The following is an 18,624-nucleotide window of genomic DNA, read 5'->3' as shown; positions in this document are numbered from 1 at the left end:
AGAAAAAGCCGGGAAGTGGCGCTGTGGCTCAAGTGGTAGAGCGCTAGACTTGAACTGAAGAGCTGAGGGACAGCGCCCAGGCCCACAGTTCAGGCCCCACAACTGGCAAAAACAACTAAGGAATTCTCCCATTCAATTCTATTTACTTAGTAGTTCATAAAAATTCTGTACTGAATGGTAGAGCAAAGGTGTCTTGTAGCTTCCATTTTTTGAGGAGTCTCTTATCTATGAGTGTAGAATCTGTGTGCAGATAACTTTGACACAATGCTTAATATGTATTATAAAAGGAAAAACTTGGGTGCAATTGTAGTGTGATCAAATTGGTCCTTGGCTATTAAATAAAGTTATTTAAGAGTATGCAATAGAATCTTAACTCTGTAGGCTTCGGTGCAAAAGCACAACCCTGAGTAATCACTCCCTTGAGTATCTGTGCAAGTTGCAGACACAATTATTTTGCAGCAGGTAATTATTTTGTAACTTGCCAAGCATAATGGATAGTCATGCTTAAAACTTTCTGATGTTGTAAAGGCCTCAGAAGGCACCTGTTATGAGAGTCAAGATCACCTATCTAGTGAAGTAAAAGGACAGCTTGAGCTATTTGAGGCAGAGAAATAACTAAATGAAAATGAGTGGATAGAGCCTGGTATAGTGATTCATGCCTGTAATTCTAGCTATTTGGAAGCTGAGATTGGGAGAATATAGCTCAATCTGACCCAGGCACAATCTTTTTGAAACTCCCCCATCCCAAGCCATAAAAAGCTGTCCACACACCTGTCATCTTAACTATGCAGAAAGCATAAATAGGAAGATCATGGTCCAAGCCAGTCCAGGGAAAAAGCAAAACCTTATTAGGAAAATAGCAATAGCAAAAACAATGGCTGATGGTATGGCTTAAATAGTGGAACACCTGGCTGGGTTCAAATCTCAGTATTGCCAATAAATATTTGATCCTATAATATTATATTTTTCTTAGCACAATTGAATTCCTTTCAACACCAATCCCCTGAATTTTCAATAGATCAAAACATAGTGTGTATTTGTTGCTTTTGTAAAATAAGAGTTCATTCTACCTTAACAGTTCTATAATATCCCTTAATAAGAAACAGGATAATATACAGTCAGAAGTTGATTCGGTTGTCTTCTCTGTGAATGTGCAACTTACTGTGATGCCCAGAGAGCAAGAGTGTTCTTTGTTCTTCATTCTTTATCCATTATTCAGGTGAGCAAGTCCTTCTGAAAGACTTTCCCTGGCACCATTCAAAAAAAGCTGACACCACGGGGTTGGCTATTTCTTTAGTCTGAGCTAGAACTTGGGTTATGGTTTGCATTCCAGTCATCACGAAACTAGGAAACTGAAAAAAAAGGAACATTGTCTAAATACATGAGGGACATGGGTGGAAAAAGTCGGGGACACACTTAGTACATTTAGTCTCTGCCCTTTAGTACTGATAATATTCATTAGTGATAGGAGAGGCATTAATTGTTTTCTTTTTATTTAAAAAAAACTTCTAAGGCTTAAACGTGCAAAATTCTTTTTAAACACAGGATAATTAAAGAGAAATCTAAGGTTTTAGCTTTAGGAGATGTGGTTTCCTTGCCACTGTATATTTGATTCTATTTAATTACATGTAAGTAGAGCCTATTAAGAACCTGGTCTTTCATTAATTATGAATGATTTTACTTCAAGGACTCTGCATAAATGTCCCCAGAAAGAGATGACCAAGAATAGCAGCTCCAATCCACTGTACAATTATAGACATAATTCCATAATTATGGCAAAAGTTTAACAACTTAGCACCCTGAATTTTGACCCTACTACATAGCATGAAGGTTTTTTCCAATAGTAATTGTTACTTGATTATGAAAAGCTCGGGGGCTGCATCTCTAATTTGTTTTCTGTTCTGTAGCATATGATAACATCTGAGGTTAATTTTGATATATAAAACTTACAAGATGGGCAGAAAGGAATTTAATATAGGAAACTGTAAGCCGTAGGAAAGGAAGTATTGTCTACTTTATGATAGTTGGCTAAGGAAATGAGCCCTATAATTATGTATTAAAATGTAAATGTTAGAAGATAATCTCTGACAACTGACCTTCTAAAGTTTAAATTTGAGAACACTTTCAAAAGTGTTTAAAAGATTCATTTAAGGGGCTGGGAAGGTGGCTCAGTGGTAAAGTGCTTGCCTTGCATGCATGATGCCCTGGGTTTGATTCCTCAGCACCACATAAGCAGAAAAAGCCGGAAGTGGTGCTGTGGCTCAACTGGTAGAGTGCTAGCTTTGAGCTGAAGAGCTGAGGGACAGCGCCCAGGCCCAGAGTTCAGGCCCCACAACTGATTAAAAAAAAAGATTCATTTAAGTTTGTATTTCCTTAACTCATAACAAAAACTTAAGGATGCTTGATTATTTCTCTTTCAGTAAAAAAAGAAATTTTCATCATTATAAATGTAATTTGCAGTGCCCTTCCCAACCAGGAGCTCTCATCTCTTCCAATTGCCTTTAAACTTAAAAATGGCATTAGCCTTGCAAAGATAATATAAGGATAGAGGTCCCCAGTGCTTCTAAAAACATGTGCCAGAGCACCACGATCTGAAGAAAGAAAATAATAAAGCCTGCCAAAAGTGCTACAGGAGAATTACAGAACTGTAAGAGGTCAAATGACAGAAGAATGGAGAAAGTGATGGAGGCCAATACAAAGCCTGTATCTGACAGTGAAGCCATTTGCTCTCTTTAAAATATTATGGTGGGTTGAATTGGGGAATTTTCCATGGTTCAGAAAGAATGTGTTGAAGCCACTCTAGTCAAGGCCCTCATTACAGAATCCATTAAGGAATCCAGGATTACTTCGCCTTTTAGGCTACCTGTCAAATTCCTTTACTTGTCCTCCAGTCCATATGACAGCACTCTAGATTAATCATTGTAAAACATTGCTTTCATCATGGAAGTGCCATTGCTAAATATCCATCAGAAGATGAACGCTGTAGATTTGGTAGAGATGCTCTGAAACAGGCAAAGTAGAGATGGTGCAAATAGTGGAAAGGCATTGAAAGAATTCCAAGCATGACACAATAAAATTCACTATTAACATATGTGACAATCAAAGCAGAGAGAGAGCGAGAAGGACACAGAGAGACATGGAGGCAAGCTCTTGGATAGGAGAGCCACACAAAGAGAAAGGACAGAACAATAATTGTCTAGAATTCTGAGCATTTTGAGTACTTCTAGACCATAGACAATAATCCAGGTGCCTTGAATAAACTTTTACATTCTTTGCAGCTCAGTCTCCACATCCCTAAAAGACTTGGAATACATACCATTTCTTAGGCTGTTCCACTGTAGAACACAGATTAGCTGCTCTGTGTAGTATCATAGACATTTTCTGTGCACATGGCAATATCATGGAATGCAAAGAAATCAAAAGGAGATATTCACAAAGTTTTGCAGGTAGAACAATTTGACTCTAAAATAGATGTCTTGGCTTGAAAGTGCTAGCAGGTTTGTGTAAAAGTAAAAAGATGAACAATTCAACATGTCAGTTCATTGTTCTGTTAATATAACCCAGAATGAATGGAATGAAAGATGAATGTGCCCTGCCCTGTTCCAACTTCATTTTCCTCTCAGGAAATCAACACTTCTCAGGCATCAACACTATTGTTCTACTCAGTGTAATTTTGTACATATTTTCCATACAACCTTGGCCTCTAAATTCAAGGCTTACTCACCTTATGCTTAATCAAAGAACCAGTGGTGTCTCCAAGGTAAGAGGAAATATGGCTGTACTGATCTTGTTCAGAGATGGCACAATGGTCTCTAATGTTCTCTCCAAAGAGATCATCAAGGCTACTTTAGAATACTGTCTGTGATTTACACTAAAGAAAAACATTCTACTTATGGTCATAGTTAAGAGAACCCAGGAGAGAAAATAGTGGTGTCTGTATTGATTAGTGCCAAGAAGGAACTTTATTCTTTTAAATTATATTTTGACCTTGAGACTAAGCTTAAAAAATATTTGAAGGATGCATGCAGTGTTTTTCAGAAATTAAACAGGAAAGTGAACTTAGTCAGGCCATTTGTGACTCACTTTTACAATGGAAAATACCAGTGACTAGGAAAGTAGATAAGGATGAAGCAAAGAATGAACTCAATCAAGATGTAGCATCCTCAGAGCTAAAGTGCTAACAAGGATCAGCAGAGAAACAAAATCTGGGCCACAGTCTAGTCAGAGAGGAAATTTGACAGTTTAGGAAACACACAGGATGTACTCAAAATTGTAGTTTCTGGACCTTTCTTTCATTCTTTGTATAGCTAGCTACCAACTAAGTACCTGTCTGCCAGTGGCTTTCTTCCTAATCAGTTTCTTGATGTGAAGGAATGTGACTAACCCTGGGTTCACAGTGTACCAATAAAGGTTCAACCAGCTTCAACATTTTTTATTTATATCATTTTATAATAAAATAATTGCCGGCAATAACATAGAATCTGTTTGGGTGTATTACCTCAACATGCCCCCCAACAATGCTGAAAGGAAGGTACTTTTTTCTGCTTTCTACAGCAGACAAAATTCAAAAAGGTTTAAAAACATTCACTGGCTTTATAAATACTCTCACTCTTTTCCCTTATGTGTCTAACTCCTTGCCTACTAATTCTCTTTAGGCTGTGATCCCTCCCCTTATCCCTGATCTTCAAGCTTCTATTCTTTCCACATAATATTTCATAGATGAAAATTTTTCTGAAACAAATGCCATAATCTATTTAATGTGTAATTTCTGGTCGACAGGCCTCCTCACCTGCGATTCCATTTTTCCTTCACCTTCCAGGATTCTTCCTAGGGAAAGAGTATTAAAATCCTATCTCCATTTTCAAACTATCTATTATAATGGAAACTTTGCTTGGGAACAACTAACCAGGACCTATAACAGAAAACTAGAACAGTTGTCCTCAAACATTTTAGAAGGGGACTCAGCTCAATCAAAACAGAAGACATCTTCTGTCCTTAGCAAGTGTCAACCTTCATAGAAATTATCCCTCTCCCTTTTTTCCCACTGAGAATCCTTGATGATAAAGCTGAAGAGGAGGACACTTATACACAGAGGGGGTTATGGTAGGGAATCTTTATTTTTGCTCAGGGCACTAGGTATGTAATGTCAACTGGTATTGGTATTTATATTGCTGTGAAAAAATGCTTCTGAGTTTATTGAATTTCAAGTCAAGCCTGTGGTTACCTCAGTCTACCTCCACCAAAAATGACACCACAACTCTCTCCTGTTTGGAACAACAACACATCAAAATGTATAGCAGTGGATTACCTAACACCAAGTCAATGATGCTCTTAATCATTTAGAAAACAGTAATTTGGGAAAACTCTCACACATTGACAATCTTGATTTGAAGATGAATCCCCAAAAGTTGGACTCTCATTTTAAAAAGGATTCACTTATTTTGTTTGTATTTTTCTTTTTTCATATCTAGGCAAAATTGAGTAATAAATGATAGAAATCTGGGTCATAGATTAAGTTCATTTAAGAGCACTCTACATTGAAATTTTAATTACTAAGAAAACACAGTGTTTTAATTGGATTTTAAAATAGTATATAAAACTATGTTTTGTGTTCTAACAGATGGTGGCTTAGCTTTGATGAAAATTAGAATTAAAAAAAACCTGTAGGAACTGATGATGAATCCTATGTGGGGAATGAATCATCAATTAAAAGAGTCACAAATATTCATTCAATCTTGACAATAATTGGAAAAGAGAGTAGGAAGGAAGCATCTTAAAGAACCAATAATTAAATGAAGAATGCAATGATCTTTACAAAAGTTCAGCTCAATGTATGTAAAATGTAAAATATAAAATGTTGAGTAAAATGAGCAAAATATTTTACTGTGTCCTACCCTAAAACAAATACAAAGAAATGTTATAAAAATGTGAAAGACCATCCAATTGTGTTATGGAAAGGGGATTTAGAATGATTTATCATTATTATTTTACAAGGTCTTAATGTTCTGTAATGCTAAAAGTAATAAATGATAGAGCCCTATCCACTAACTGTCTTGAAACAGAATTAAAATATCCTATGCATTTCTTTATATCCAGGACTTAATATTCCATTAATTTAACAAGTCTGTTGAGTATAAGAGGTCACCTGGTTTTTTTATGTCTAATAGAAGTTAACTCATCTTTATATAATACCCAATTTGGCATCAACCTTTCCTTTGTGGAATGAAAACATCTTTGTCTCATATTTAGAAAAATCTACCTTTTGAAAAATCTGCTGGTCAACCCCACTTTTGGGCATTTACCCAAATGATCACAAACAAGACCATACTAAGGCTACCATCACAACTATGTTTATTGCAGCATTATTCACCATAGCTAAGATATGAAACCAACCCAGATGCCTCTCAGTAGATGAATGGATCAAGAAAGAGAGAGAGAGAGGGAGGGAGAGAGAGAGAGAGTGTATGTGTGTGTTTTCTATGCCTCGATCAGAAAGAATGGCATTGCCCCATTTGTTAGGAAATGGAAAGACTTGGAAAAAATGATATTAAGTGAAGTAAGCCAGGCCCAAAGAAACATAGGTCCCAGAGTTTCCCTTATTTGCAATAACTAGTATATGTCTGAGACAAGCAGAAAAGGTCAAAAGCTATGTACATATGACCATATAAGATGATGTTAAGTGAAATGAACCCCAAGATAGGGACACAAGGGTTTTTTTCTTTCTTGCTATTGTTCCTAACATATTTATAATGTACTATGTGATTTTTTTGTTTCTTATATGTTCCTCCCCTATGGTTTAACTCCGGTTTTCACTGTATTTGATGTCAGTGCCCTGAATCTTGTATATACACTTCTCTAGCTTGGGGAAGGGAAGGGAAAAAAACAAAACAAAAGAAAAAGTTATCTCATAAAAAAAATCTGCTGGTAATTTTTAAAATTATCTTTGATTTGTTACATCATTCTAAATTCAGAGATAAAATTGGATGATTTTATAGGGTAGAATACGATGTTGTGAAGAACATGTATAAATTGTTAAATGACAAAAACCTAGCTAATTAACATGCACATTATATCACATGTCTTTTGGGGATGGGAACACTTACAATGGGCATTTTAGGATAAAATAGATTGTAGATTGGGTGAACTTGTTCTTTCATTTAACTGGAACTTCGTATCCTTTGATGAACATCTCTCCAGTACTCTCCATCCTTTCTTACTGATCCAGCTCTAGGTAACCACCAGTCTGCATTGTAGACCTTTGAGATCAACCTCCGTAGCTTCCAGATATGAGTGAAATCATGTGCTACTTGTCTTTCTGTGCTCAGCATCATTAACTTAGTGTAACTTCCTTCAGCTCATTCATGTTGCAAAGTTGACTTTCCTTCATTTTTAAGAAATGGTGGTTGTGGTGATGGTGGTGGTGGTGGTGGTGGTGGTGGTGGTGGTGTATGTGTGTGTATATATTTGTTTGTGCTGGTTGCTCTGTCTATTCACTTATATAAAGATACTTATACCACTTCTACTGTCTCAACTGTTATGAAAAATGCTGATATAAACTGGTGGAGTATAAAGACTTCACTTCTTTTGGATATATACATAGAAGTGGACTGTTGTCCTGTTAAACTTTTAGAGAAATCACATTGTTTTTCATGATGATGGTACTGTGCTATATTTCATTCAAACCAACATGGTTTGTGGGGATCCTTTTTGTCCCACATGCTGGCCAATGGTTGTTATCTTTCATCCTTTTGATAAAAGGCACTGTAACAGGGTGGTATATCCTCATGGGTATCTCACTAATCTCTGATGATTAGTTATTCTGAGGCAAAAAGGGGGGCTGGAGGTATGGCTCAAGCGGTAGAGTACCTACCTGGCAAGCAAAAGGCCCTAAATTCAATCCCAATACCACCCCATAAGGGAAGGGGAAAGTAAATTGTTCTTAAGAACATGAGATTTGAGATCAGTTTATCCTACAATGGAGATCAGTCTGTGCCATATAATGACTATATGACCAGGGTATGAGCAAGTTGTGTAACTCTAGTTTCCTCAAAGGTAAAATAGGATTATTCTTTTTGTGAGCCTCATCTCACATCACTGTTGTAGATAAGGAATGACCCAGTCATAGAAACATGAGATACTGAGTTGCCTAAGAGTATGCATGGTTAAACCCTACCCACTACCCTTGCTAAAAGGTACCTTTTAGATGATCCAAAGCATTCTGTATCTGTTTCTTCATTTATAAAGTGAAGAAAGTAATTGAAACCTACATGCCATAAGAATTTCTCAGGATCAAATGATCAAAAATGCACTTAGAATAATAGCACTCTGTCAGCATTAACTATTACTGTTGGTATTGTATCAGGCACCTGGTCAGCACCACTTAAATATTCGCTATCTCTGCTAATATCTCAGCTCTATTCAACTGTGCCAAAAAAGGACTGAAATCAAACAACTTTTTCCTAGAATCAGACCGGACATGCTCTAGCTACTTGTTTGAGATGTGCTGTTTTAATGACTCCTTTAGACTTCTTATGATTAAGCCTAGATCATTTCTTTTAGATTTGATTATTAGGTTTGAACTTGACCTCTTACCTGGAAAGTCTATGGTTCCAATTACTGATACTCCCACTCATTGCCATTTTTTGATTTAATGTTTTCATGTCTTCTCTGATGAGGGAGCCTCTTGAAATATATTACAAAACAGATAACATTTGTATAGAGTATCATGGTATTTATCAAATCCTTCTCTGTTCATAAGAGGAGGCCAATATGGCAAATCCTTTTTTTTTTTTTTTGCTAATATCAAGGGTTGAACTTATTTCTTCAGAAATGTTAGGCAAGCTCCTTAAATTGAGCCACATCCCAAACCTTCTTTTCAGCTAAGTTTTCAATTGAGACCTATTATTACATGAACAAGTGTATTTCTGTTTGAACTTTTTATAGTAATGGTAAAACTCTAAATGGAAAAAGGAACACAACTTGATTTTTTAAAAAACATTTTAACCTATCTGTGAGGGTTAGTGGAATATTAACATTGTGTAGCAATTTTCCAAGTTACAAAAAAAAATTTAGTTCAGTGAAATTTAATGGCAAACTCTCTGTGTCTCACACCTATTATCCTAGCTACTGAGGAGGCTGAGATCTGAGGATCTTGGTTCAAAATCAGCCCAAACAGACAAATTCAAGACATGCTTATCTCCAGTGAATTAGCAAACAGCCAGAAATAGAATGTAGCTTGAGTCATTAAATGCCAGCTTTGAGCAAAAAAAAGGCAAAGTGAGAGCATCAGACCTGGAGTTCAAGCCCTACTACCAACAAACAAACAAATGAAGTGAACTCAGAAGAGGGAGATACGTTGGATATTTGAGTTCTCACTTGAACTCCTTATTCTATAATGCTCATGTTTGGCCTTGCTCCTTTGCTCTGTTGTGACAAGTATAGGAGAAAATTTTCAGGCTCTAGGACTGCTTGTATGTGATTCCCACATTTGCAAGTGTATAGCTTTGTCTTTTTTCTTTTTCTTTTTCTTTTTAGGGGGGAGGGCTGGTCCTGGGGCTTGAACTCTGGGCCTGGACACAGCTTTTGTGCTCAAGGCCTGTACACTACCTCTAGAGCTACAGCTCCACCTCTGGCATTTTTTTTTAGTAATTTTTAGTGGAGATAAGAGCTTCCTGGGCTTTTCTGCCTGGGCTGTCTTCAAACCAAGACCCTCAGATCTCAGACTCCTGAGTAGCTAGGATTACAGATGCCACTGGCACCTGGTTTATAGCTCGGTCTTGAATGCACTTTGAGGCCTTGAATTAAGTTCTATGAGAAGAAAGGAAACAAAAGAAATCCTTATTGATAGAAAATAACACTCAATTATGTACTACTTGGCAGCATATGAAATCCCTCGTTCAATTGTCGGTGTTTCTTTACATCGGTGTGAAAGTTGTATTATTTAAGAGTCAAAACACTTCCAAACACTTGAAGACAGCTAGTTAGTGTGATTGATGTGCCATGGAGTGGAAGAGTATTTATTAATGTAAACGTTATGTCATTAATAATACTGCTCACAGAAGGGCAAAGGCAAAAATCGCTTGGAAATTACAGCAGAGTATTTAAGCAAATGATACTGGTAAAATGTTCTTGAAACCATTCATCTGTCTCTCTGCCTAGTTATTTGGTGTTTTGGATGGGAGAGGTATAAGCGTGAGTTGGTGTGAAGGGAGGAATAAGAGGATGGAGGAAAACAAGAAGTTACTATAATGGTGTGAAGGGAAAAATAGGTTCCTTACTCTTCCCTTTCCAAGCCTGCAGCTTCTTAAAATGCAGGAAAGCATTTATGTTCTCACCACAGTAGGTGATAAGTTGGTGAAATGAAAGCCACGTTAATGAATTTGATGACTTCTTTCTAGAGTCTTAGATCTATGCTCCTTTATGAATTAGCTGAGCACAAGGCCATCTATTTCATTTTTTCCAGCCTTTATATAGTACACATTGAGTTTTTTCTTCTAAAAATTATTTTATTCATTGAAATTATTACCCTTCTACACTCCTTCAGGGCTGGGCGTGGACTTTATGGTATCGACAGCATGCCTGATCTCCGCAGGAAAAAAACGTTGCCAATTGTACGAGATGTGGTAAGTCACTCCCATTTAATTCTTCCTGATTTCCTGCATTGACTTTTCCTCCATTGAAATGAAATGATGTTCTTATTAACTGGCTGGCTATAAATATTGGATAGAGTAAAATACATTAAGCTAGCTTCTACCAGGTTTTATTTTTATTGTTCTTTAAAATATATTTGATGAGAGAAATGATGAAGAAAAAGGCTGGAATCATTAAAAAACAAAGTATTTTGAGGGGTTTGAACTCAGGGGCTTCTAGTTGGCTGACTCTACCATTTGAGCTATGCCTTCAGCCTTAGCTTTTTGTCTGATTAATTGAAGCTGGAATCCCATGGACTTTTCTGCTTGGGTAGCTTTTAACTTCAATCCTCTATTTCTCAGCCTTCTGCATTGCTAGATGTACAAACAGGCATTAGCCACAAGCACCCAACTTACAAAACTATTATCCATTATTCAAAATGTTGTGACAGGCTGACCATGGTGACACATACCTAAAATCACAGCACATAGTAGGTTGAGGCAAGAGAATGATGAGTTTTTGAGACTCTGTCTCAAAAAAAAGTTCTACATATTTCTATGGGCATGTAATAGCCTCAATAATTTTTAGGACATGGGAAAAAATATATATTACCCCCAAAAACTGATAATGTTTTTCTTTTAGCAACAATGTGCCTGTCTGTTATACCAGTCATTTTAAATTTTGCTAAGAAAACTTTCATTTTAAGGCTCTCTCTTTGATTTTAAGTAAGATCTTGCCTATTTTTCTGTATCCCTTACCATATATGTAAGTTTATCTGATCTGGGGAGGAAAGGGGTCACACAGAAACATTGGGACAAAGGGTGAACCAATTCAGCAGTGATTCTCACTAGAGAGTATGTTGGAAATGAACTATACATCTTGTGGGGAGGAGACTGAGAGGGGATGACACTGCTCAAAAAGAAATGTACTCGTTACCTGACTTGGGTACTGTAACCCCCCTGTATATCACTTTTACAATAAAATAAAATAAATTTTTAAAAGATCTTGCCTAGGCAGATCCTACTCTGGGAATCATGACATGCCAGTATAATTAGCTCAGATTCCTGTCTTTATCGTTTGGATGTTAAAGTGTTAGACTAATTTAACATTGTAACTTACATGCTCTTCCCACCTTTCATGTGTTTAATTATTTAAACTTTGTTTGCTTTCAATGCTGCAATCTTCAGGCAATGGTAAGTGCTTTCTAAGTTATTTGATTATCATTTGGCAATCTTCTCTCAAACATCCACTGCCTTTACTAATGAGATAAAAGAGGGCAAAATGATAGAATGGAGGCATACAAGAATAAGAAGCTTATTTTCTCCAGGAATTTAATATCTAGTTCAATTTTGGAAAACTAAATTATGTATAAAGTTCAAACAGAAATGGGAGGCAAACATAATTTAGAAACTACTTCTCATTAGTGATTAAAGATATTGATACTGGCATATATTTAATTACTAAAGAGAAAAAGGCCATCAGCATTAACAAGTATTTTTTGGATTAGTACTGGAGTGTACACTCAGGGGCTCTGCTTTGGCTGGTGCTCTACCACTTGAGCCATGCCTGAAGTCTGGCTTTTTCCTGGTTAATTGAAGAGGTAATCTTGTGAATTTATCTGCCTACCTGTTTTTCAACTTCAATCTTCCATATCACGGCCTCCTGCATAGCTTGATTTATAGGCATGAACCACCAGCACCCAGCTTATGCATTATCTATTTTAATAAGCCTTCTGAAGGCAAACACCATAAGGATAGAAAGGGGTGGAAAGTGACTTCCTTATTTAGGTATGTGCAAAATTCTATCTGCATGTATGACTTCTTAACTCCAAGGAGATATAACCTTGTTTGGCCTCCATTTCATTACCCATAAAGTGTAGGAGTTGTGATTGTTAATCAGAGGAAACTTCTACAGCTTTAAGAATTCTAAGAGTTTGCATTATGTATACCTGATTGAGACTGTCAGTTCCCCTTTGCCTAACACATAACCGGTGATCGCCAATGTTATTTTCTCATTTCCACATTTTTCTAAGCAATGCATACCTCACAACCTCTCTGTATACTAATAAATTGTAATATTGCTTATTTCAGACCCTGGCTGCCCGGAAATCTGGTCTTTCCCTGGCTATGGTGATTAGGACATCACTAAACAATGAGGAACTGGTAGGTAAAGTGACAATGACTGTGGGTGCATTGATTGGAGTTACAGGAGCTTGAGCTACCCGTGTATAATGTTTATTCCAATGCTTCAGGAGTAACTGGGGTTTGAGGAGAGCCTGGCCCAAGTAAAACCTCCATAGAGCCTCAGTTCACTATCCCACCACTTATCCTCCAAGCTTCCAGTGTGCATACGTTCTCCATTCCAATATAGTCTGCCTGCTATTCTACCCCTAGAAAACCCAGATAGGTTGTTTCTAACACATTTATAAGATGATTTCTTTGTTGCTTTGTATGTCCCTCCCCCACGGTATAACCCCTGCTTTCACTGTATTTGATGTCGGTATAATTTGTGGAGGGGAAGGGAAAAAACAAATCGTTTAAATAGGGATACAGGTGGACCCATTGCAACAATGAGATGTACAAGTCGTTAGGTTTAAAACCAACTTTACAACTTTGGTGGGGGGGGAGGAGGAGGATTGGGGGGAGGAGGGGAAGGATGGGAAGGAATGAGAAGGGGAAACAAAGGAGGAGGCTACAAAGCTTGATAAGAAATGTACTCATTCTCTTGCCCATGTAATTGTAACCCCTCTGTACAGTATTTTCACAATAAAAAGAAGATAAGTATTTTATATCTAAGGTTCAAGTTTTACCACCTTCCTCTTCCATCTTCCTCTTCTGGTTGAGTAATTAGTTTTATCCTCAGGGCTTTTGAGGCATTTGATCATGAAGGCATTAGCATTGTGCTCCTTAGTGTGGCGTGGTTAAGGAAAGAAGGCTGCTCATTATGAATTCTGTCCGTACTACTCAAACTGCTAGATCCTGTGTATTATGTAATTTTCTGAGTCTGGATTCTGTCATCTAGAAAGTGAGGATCTAACAAAACTGAAAAGATATAAGAAACCACACAGCCCAGGTCACAATAAACAATATATATAGGTGCCCTTGCTCTTGTGTTATTGAGATGAATAGGAGCGCTTTGTGTAAATCCTTTCTGTTGGACTCTCATATCTTTGGGGTGAGTCCTGCAACTTGGTCATTGCTCTGGTTTAAGTGCTTTCATCACCATTGCTTAGTGCGCCATCAGGCATAACATAGATGCTTGTAAATTTGTGTTGAATGAAAGAACCAGCCTGATGGGAAGATGTAAAACATCAATACCTGCATGTAACTCCTAGAAATTCTGGCTTCACTGGCTTCAGGGACATGAGTGGGAAAGGGATGTTGGAGAACTCCAGGTATCTATGCTATAGATATTGTGCTGTGGCTGTTGTCCTGCATAGTTGGCTGAAGATTTGCTAAGAAAATCTTATCTGTGTCCGCTCTGGTGGGAACTGATATGTCCTGGCTCTCCCAGATTTGGCAACTTTGTCATTCTTATAGAATAAAAATTGTGCGAGTATTGCATATCATTAATTCATTCACTCGTCCGTTTATTTGTTTGTTTGCTGGCACCATGATCGGCCTCAAGCTTGCTCAACTGGTTCTCTACCGCTTGAGGCATGATTCCAGCCTGACCTTTTACTAGTTATTTTGAAGGTGGACTCTCCCAGACTTTTCTGCCTGGGCTGTCTCTGAAGCTTGATCTTCTGGATCTCAGCCTCTGAAATATGTAGAGTTACAGATGGGAGTCACCAGCTCCAGGCAATTAATTCAGTTCTTATTTTACCTTTCTGCACACATGGCATGTAATGGTAATGATTTCCCTCATTATTTCTCATTCTCTTCTTTCTATATTATCTTCCATCCAAAAGTCAGGCTTTCCTATCAGCATTTCACCTACCAGAAAACATACCAATACATTCAGAAGTGTGAAAAGATGGAGAGTCCCCACATAGACATTGAGCATTTCTACTTTGAATATCTAGTGACCTCAGCAAGTTTGTGCACTGTTGTTGTTTTATAGGATTAAGAAAATGGACTGGTTTCCTATAGTCATGTTCTTACTTGTTAAGAGTTACGATGTCATGTGATAGTTGGGAGGTACTTGAGATACAAGATGGCGTTGACAACAATACATTAGGAGGCTCCCATCCTTTTTGCTGAATCTTGACAAGTCTAGTCTTTTTCTTTTAAGGAAATAAACCACATTGAGGAATGTTACTGATAAACTCCTGTTCTTTTTCTTTCAATATGACAAGTGATCTGAACTGTGCATACTCATTTTCTATACAAAGTTAACAGAAAAGACATAGACATAGAACAGTCATAGTGGAATTTTACTACATTTTCTGAATCCTTTAACTGGGAAATGGATCCTTACTTTCTGGGTAAATTAACTGTCAATCTACTGTTCACAAACTTAAACACATCACTGTACTTTTATTTTGGTCTTAGAAGACCTAAGTACAAGGATTTCTCTGTGGGTATTGGGTGAATGAATAGTGCACATTAACTCCTCAAATTCACAAAGCCTGTTTCCCCGGAGCCCATGTCTCAAAAAGTAAATGAAATATGACTTCTGTACAACAGGCGAGTTAAATGTCACTCTTGACAAGCTGTCATGCTCAGTCATTACATGGGCAACTAACATAAATGCTGACGTGAACAATTTCCACACTTGGTTGTGATGGCCTTACTAGCTCCCCTGGATGTAGAAGCATGAAATGTTTGCCTTTTCCATGAGGAAAGATGAGGAGGCCACACGGGAAATGATAGCACTTCAGTTTTAATTAAGGAAATACCACACACACACATAATTACAAAACTCAAACAGTCATCTCTTCAAAAGAAGGAACGGAAAGTAAGAACTGAAGGTAGATATCAGCTAAAATTGACTTCATGGACAGAAATGCCATCGCATCTCCTGTGCAGTGGATGTTAGGACCCTTGCCAGAGAATGTCGACATGGAAACCAATAAGAAGAATGCTTGATTTGAAGATGATGTCTTAAAAAAGAAAAAACACCAAAAAACCAAAAAGAACAGAACACACATAGTGCTATTGCTTGTAATTCTGTGCTTCAAAAGCAGTTTTTAGCTTTAGGTATGTGTTGGTCCAGTTCTACAATTTACTAACTGTGAGATTTGGAGCAAGTTGCAGATCCTTTCTTGGTCTTGATTTTTCTCACTTGTTACTGCTTATGTAACTTTTGTATCAACGTTTATAAATCAAAATGGCCTGTGGTTTGTTGTAGTCTTGAACCATTTTGGCATTGGTACTTTATAAAATAACTTGGGAGCTTTCCTTTCTTGAGTAACTCTAGCATAGTTTGCACAAGTAAATTGCTTGACCTTGAAGGACTGGTACAACTTACCTCTAAGACCCTGTGGACTTGGAATTATTTTGACAGTGGTTATTTGACTACTGAGACAAATCAACTTATTTAACATAATGACTTTAAATATTTGTTCTTGGCTTAATTTTTATTGTGTATATTTTTTTCTATTTGTTCCAGAAAGTTGTCTATTCCTTTTTCTATCATCCCTCTCTTCTCTTCCCTTCCCTCCCTCCCTTTCTTCCTTCCTTCCTTTCTTCTTTTCTTCCTTTTGTCCTTCCTTCCTTCCTTCCCTCCTTCCTTCTTTCTTTCCTTCCCTCTGGCAGTGATGGAGATTGAACTCAAAGGCTCTCTTTCTCTTTCTGTCTCTCTCTATATTACTTGAGATAATTTGAGGGATTCATTAAACGAGAGCTTTACCACTGAGCCATACTCCTCAGCCTCTTTTTTTCTAAATTTTTGAATTCTGCCTGTTGGCTTATGATTTATAAAATTTGTGTCATTTTAATCACATCATAATTTGTTTATAAACAAATTTGGTTACAGGTTACAATTTCTTTCTTCTGTAGAATCAGTGTTATAAAAAAATGTCTGTCTGCCTTATTGACTCTAGATTGTTTTTTCACTTTTCATCTCATTTACTTCTGACCTGTCTCCTTTAGACTCATTTCGTTCTTTCCTTGCATCTACCTTGACAGTGACCTTACAACTTAGAGAACTGAATCTATTATGCTTATTTTTTAATTGATCTCATCAACTTCACACAATAGAATATTTACAACATAAAGGAAATGAACAAATAGTAATGGTACAGCCATGTGCCCATTTTTTTATTCCTGATAAGCATATGATTAATAAGTTACTTTTGTCATTAACTATTTGTAATTCCACTATTTCCCATGGCTCCATCATGGCTTGCCCTTACAGCAAAGGCTCATATACTGCCTTTAAGAAGGGTAATTATTATCCATTTTAGTATATTTTAGTCTTTTTTCCTACTGTTTCATAGCCACTGCCAGACTTGTAAAAATTTAATCTCTACCAAAGAGCTAAAAATTAGACTTTACACATTAAAATTCCTAAAGTTTCCCTCAATAGAGGCATTCACATAATTTTTGGTTTCTTACATATAACATATTTCATACCACTTCTATTATACTTTTTCATATATACATAATGCATGCATATATATACCTTTTTCATTGAAAATCTGAACTGGAGGCTAATAAATGAACAATCTATATAAATTTGCTTCCAGGACATATTCTGTGTCATAAAAGATGAGCATGTGCTGGATTGTACTTCCCTTTATTCAATGGCTCATTCAGTTTATCATTAATGTTCTGTTTTCCTCATCTGTGGACTCCCCACACAAACTACTTAGGCAAATGCAAGTGATAATTAGTACTAGTTATAAAATAATGCAAATCAGAACCAAAGTCTTTCATCGAGCAGCATATAACTTCTATCTTCTGTTTGTACATTTTATTACCAAAATTTTACCTGAGCAATTTTTAGCTTGTATAGTCAGTCTTAGGTGATGAGTAAATTGGCACTGAAATTATGTCTGTTTTTATCCTCAGAAACTTATTCCAGCATTGTTCTGTTCTCACATTTAAAATAAATTTCCAAGGTTGCGTTGTCTCTAAGGCTTGACTACAAATATCTCTGATACTTTTGTTCAGAAATGGAAAAATATTTGCCTACAGGACAGAAAAATCTATTTCTTTACTAAAATGTGTGCAACAAATACATGAAACAAATGGTTTCCAACCAAGATTATTTTTTGTCTTCATATTAAAGAATGTGATTTTTTGGAAGGATAGGAATTGGGGGACTTATAAAGTGTCACAAGGAAAATTCAAAGGAAAAAGGTGAAAGTAAACTCCACTATTTTGGTTACAGGTTAACATGGTAGAGAAAAGGAGAGAAAGAAGAAGGCCAGTGGAGGTTGACAAGCTTTGTTCCAGATGGATTCACTAGCAATTGGAAGTTCAGAGTACTGATGGCCTGAAAACACTAGTCCTTGTTTTTGGCAGGAAGCTTAATTGCTTTATTTTTCAGACTCTAGTTTCTGCAAGTAGTTGCCATAGAATTGGCAATGTACTTCCTCCTACTGGCCTAATTCTTCACAAAATAATATATGAACACAATTTAAGTTTGTTTTGGGGAACAGATTTTGGTTTTGTGTGGGTCCTCTGGCTTGAACTCAGGGCCTGGTCACTATCCCAGAGCTTTTGTGCTTGAAGCTAGTGCTCTACCACTTGACCCACAATTCCATGTCCCAACTTTTTCGTGGATAATTGGGGAGATAAGAGTCTCATGGACTTTCCTGCCCAGACTGGCTTCAAATCATGTTCTTCAGATCTCAGCCTCCTGAGTAAGATAGCTGGCATAAGCTACCAATGTGTGGCTTCAATGTTTTAAGTCAGAAGCCAGGTTAGCCTCTCAGTGTTGAGATAGCAGTAAAAATGTTAAACATCCTAGTCTTTATAGGATTTGGGATGTATCGGGGAACATAGGTATCAATAAGTAGTTAGTATCATATACTAACTTATTATTTAACTTAGAATGATAGATTGCTATGAATGAAACTGTATAGCAGTAGAGCCCCATCTAGTC

General features: G+C 36.9%; 1 protein-coding gene across 1 annotated transcript in view; it reads left to right on the top strand.

Moving 5' to 3' along the window:
- The window catches only part of Unc13c (unc-13 homolog C (C. elegans)), a 276,186-nt gene that overhangs the window by 73,944 nt on the left and 183,618 nt on the right, over nt 1-18,624 (top strand). Inside the window, exons 4-6 of the mRNA XM_013010022.1 lie at nt 10,544-10,622; nt 11,817-11,822; nt 12,720-12,791. Of these exons, the coding sequence (XP_012865476.1) occupies nt 10,544-10,622; nt 11,817-11,822; nt 12,720-12,791 (157 nt within the window). The remainder of the gene's footprint in view (nt 1-10,543; nt 10,623-11,816; nt 11,823-12,719; nt 12,792-18,624) is intronic.

This window comes from Dipodomys ordii, unplaced genomic scaffold (assembly GCF_000151885.1).
Source record: "Dipodomys ordii isolate 6190 unplaced genomic scaffold, Dord_2.0 Scaffold11, whole genome shotgun sequence".
In the NCBI taxonomy this organism is placed as follows: domain Eukaryota; kingdom Metazoa; phylum Chordata; class Mammalia; order Rodentia; family Heteromyidae; genus Dipodomys; species Dipodomys ordii.
The sequence above is the reverse complement of the archived record's forward strand: the minus strand, read 5'-3'. Positions and strand labels throughout refer to the sequence as shown.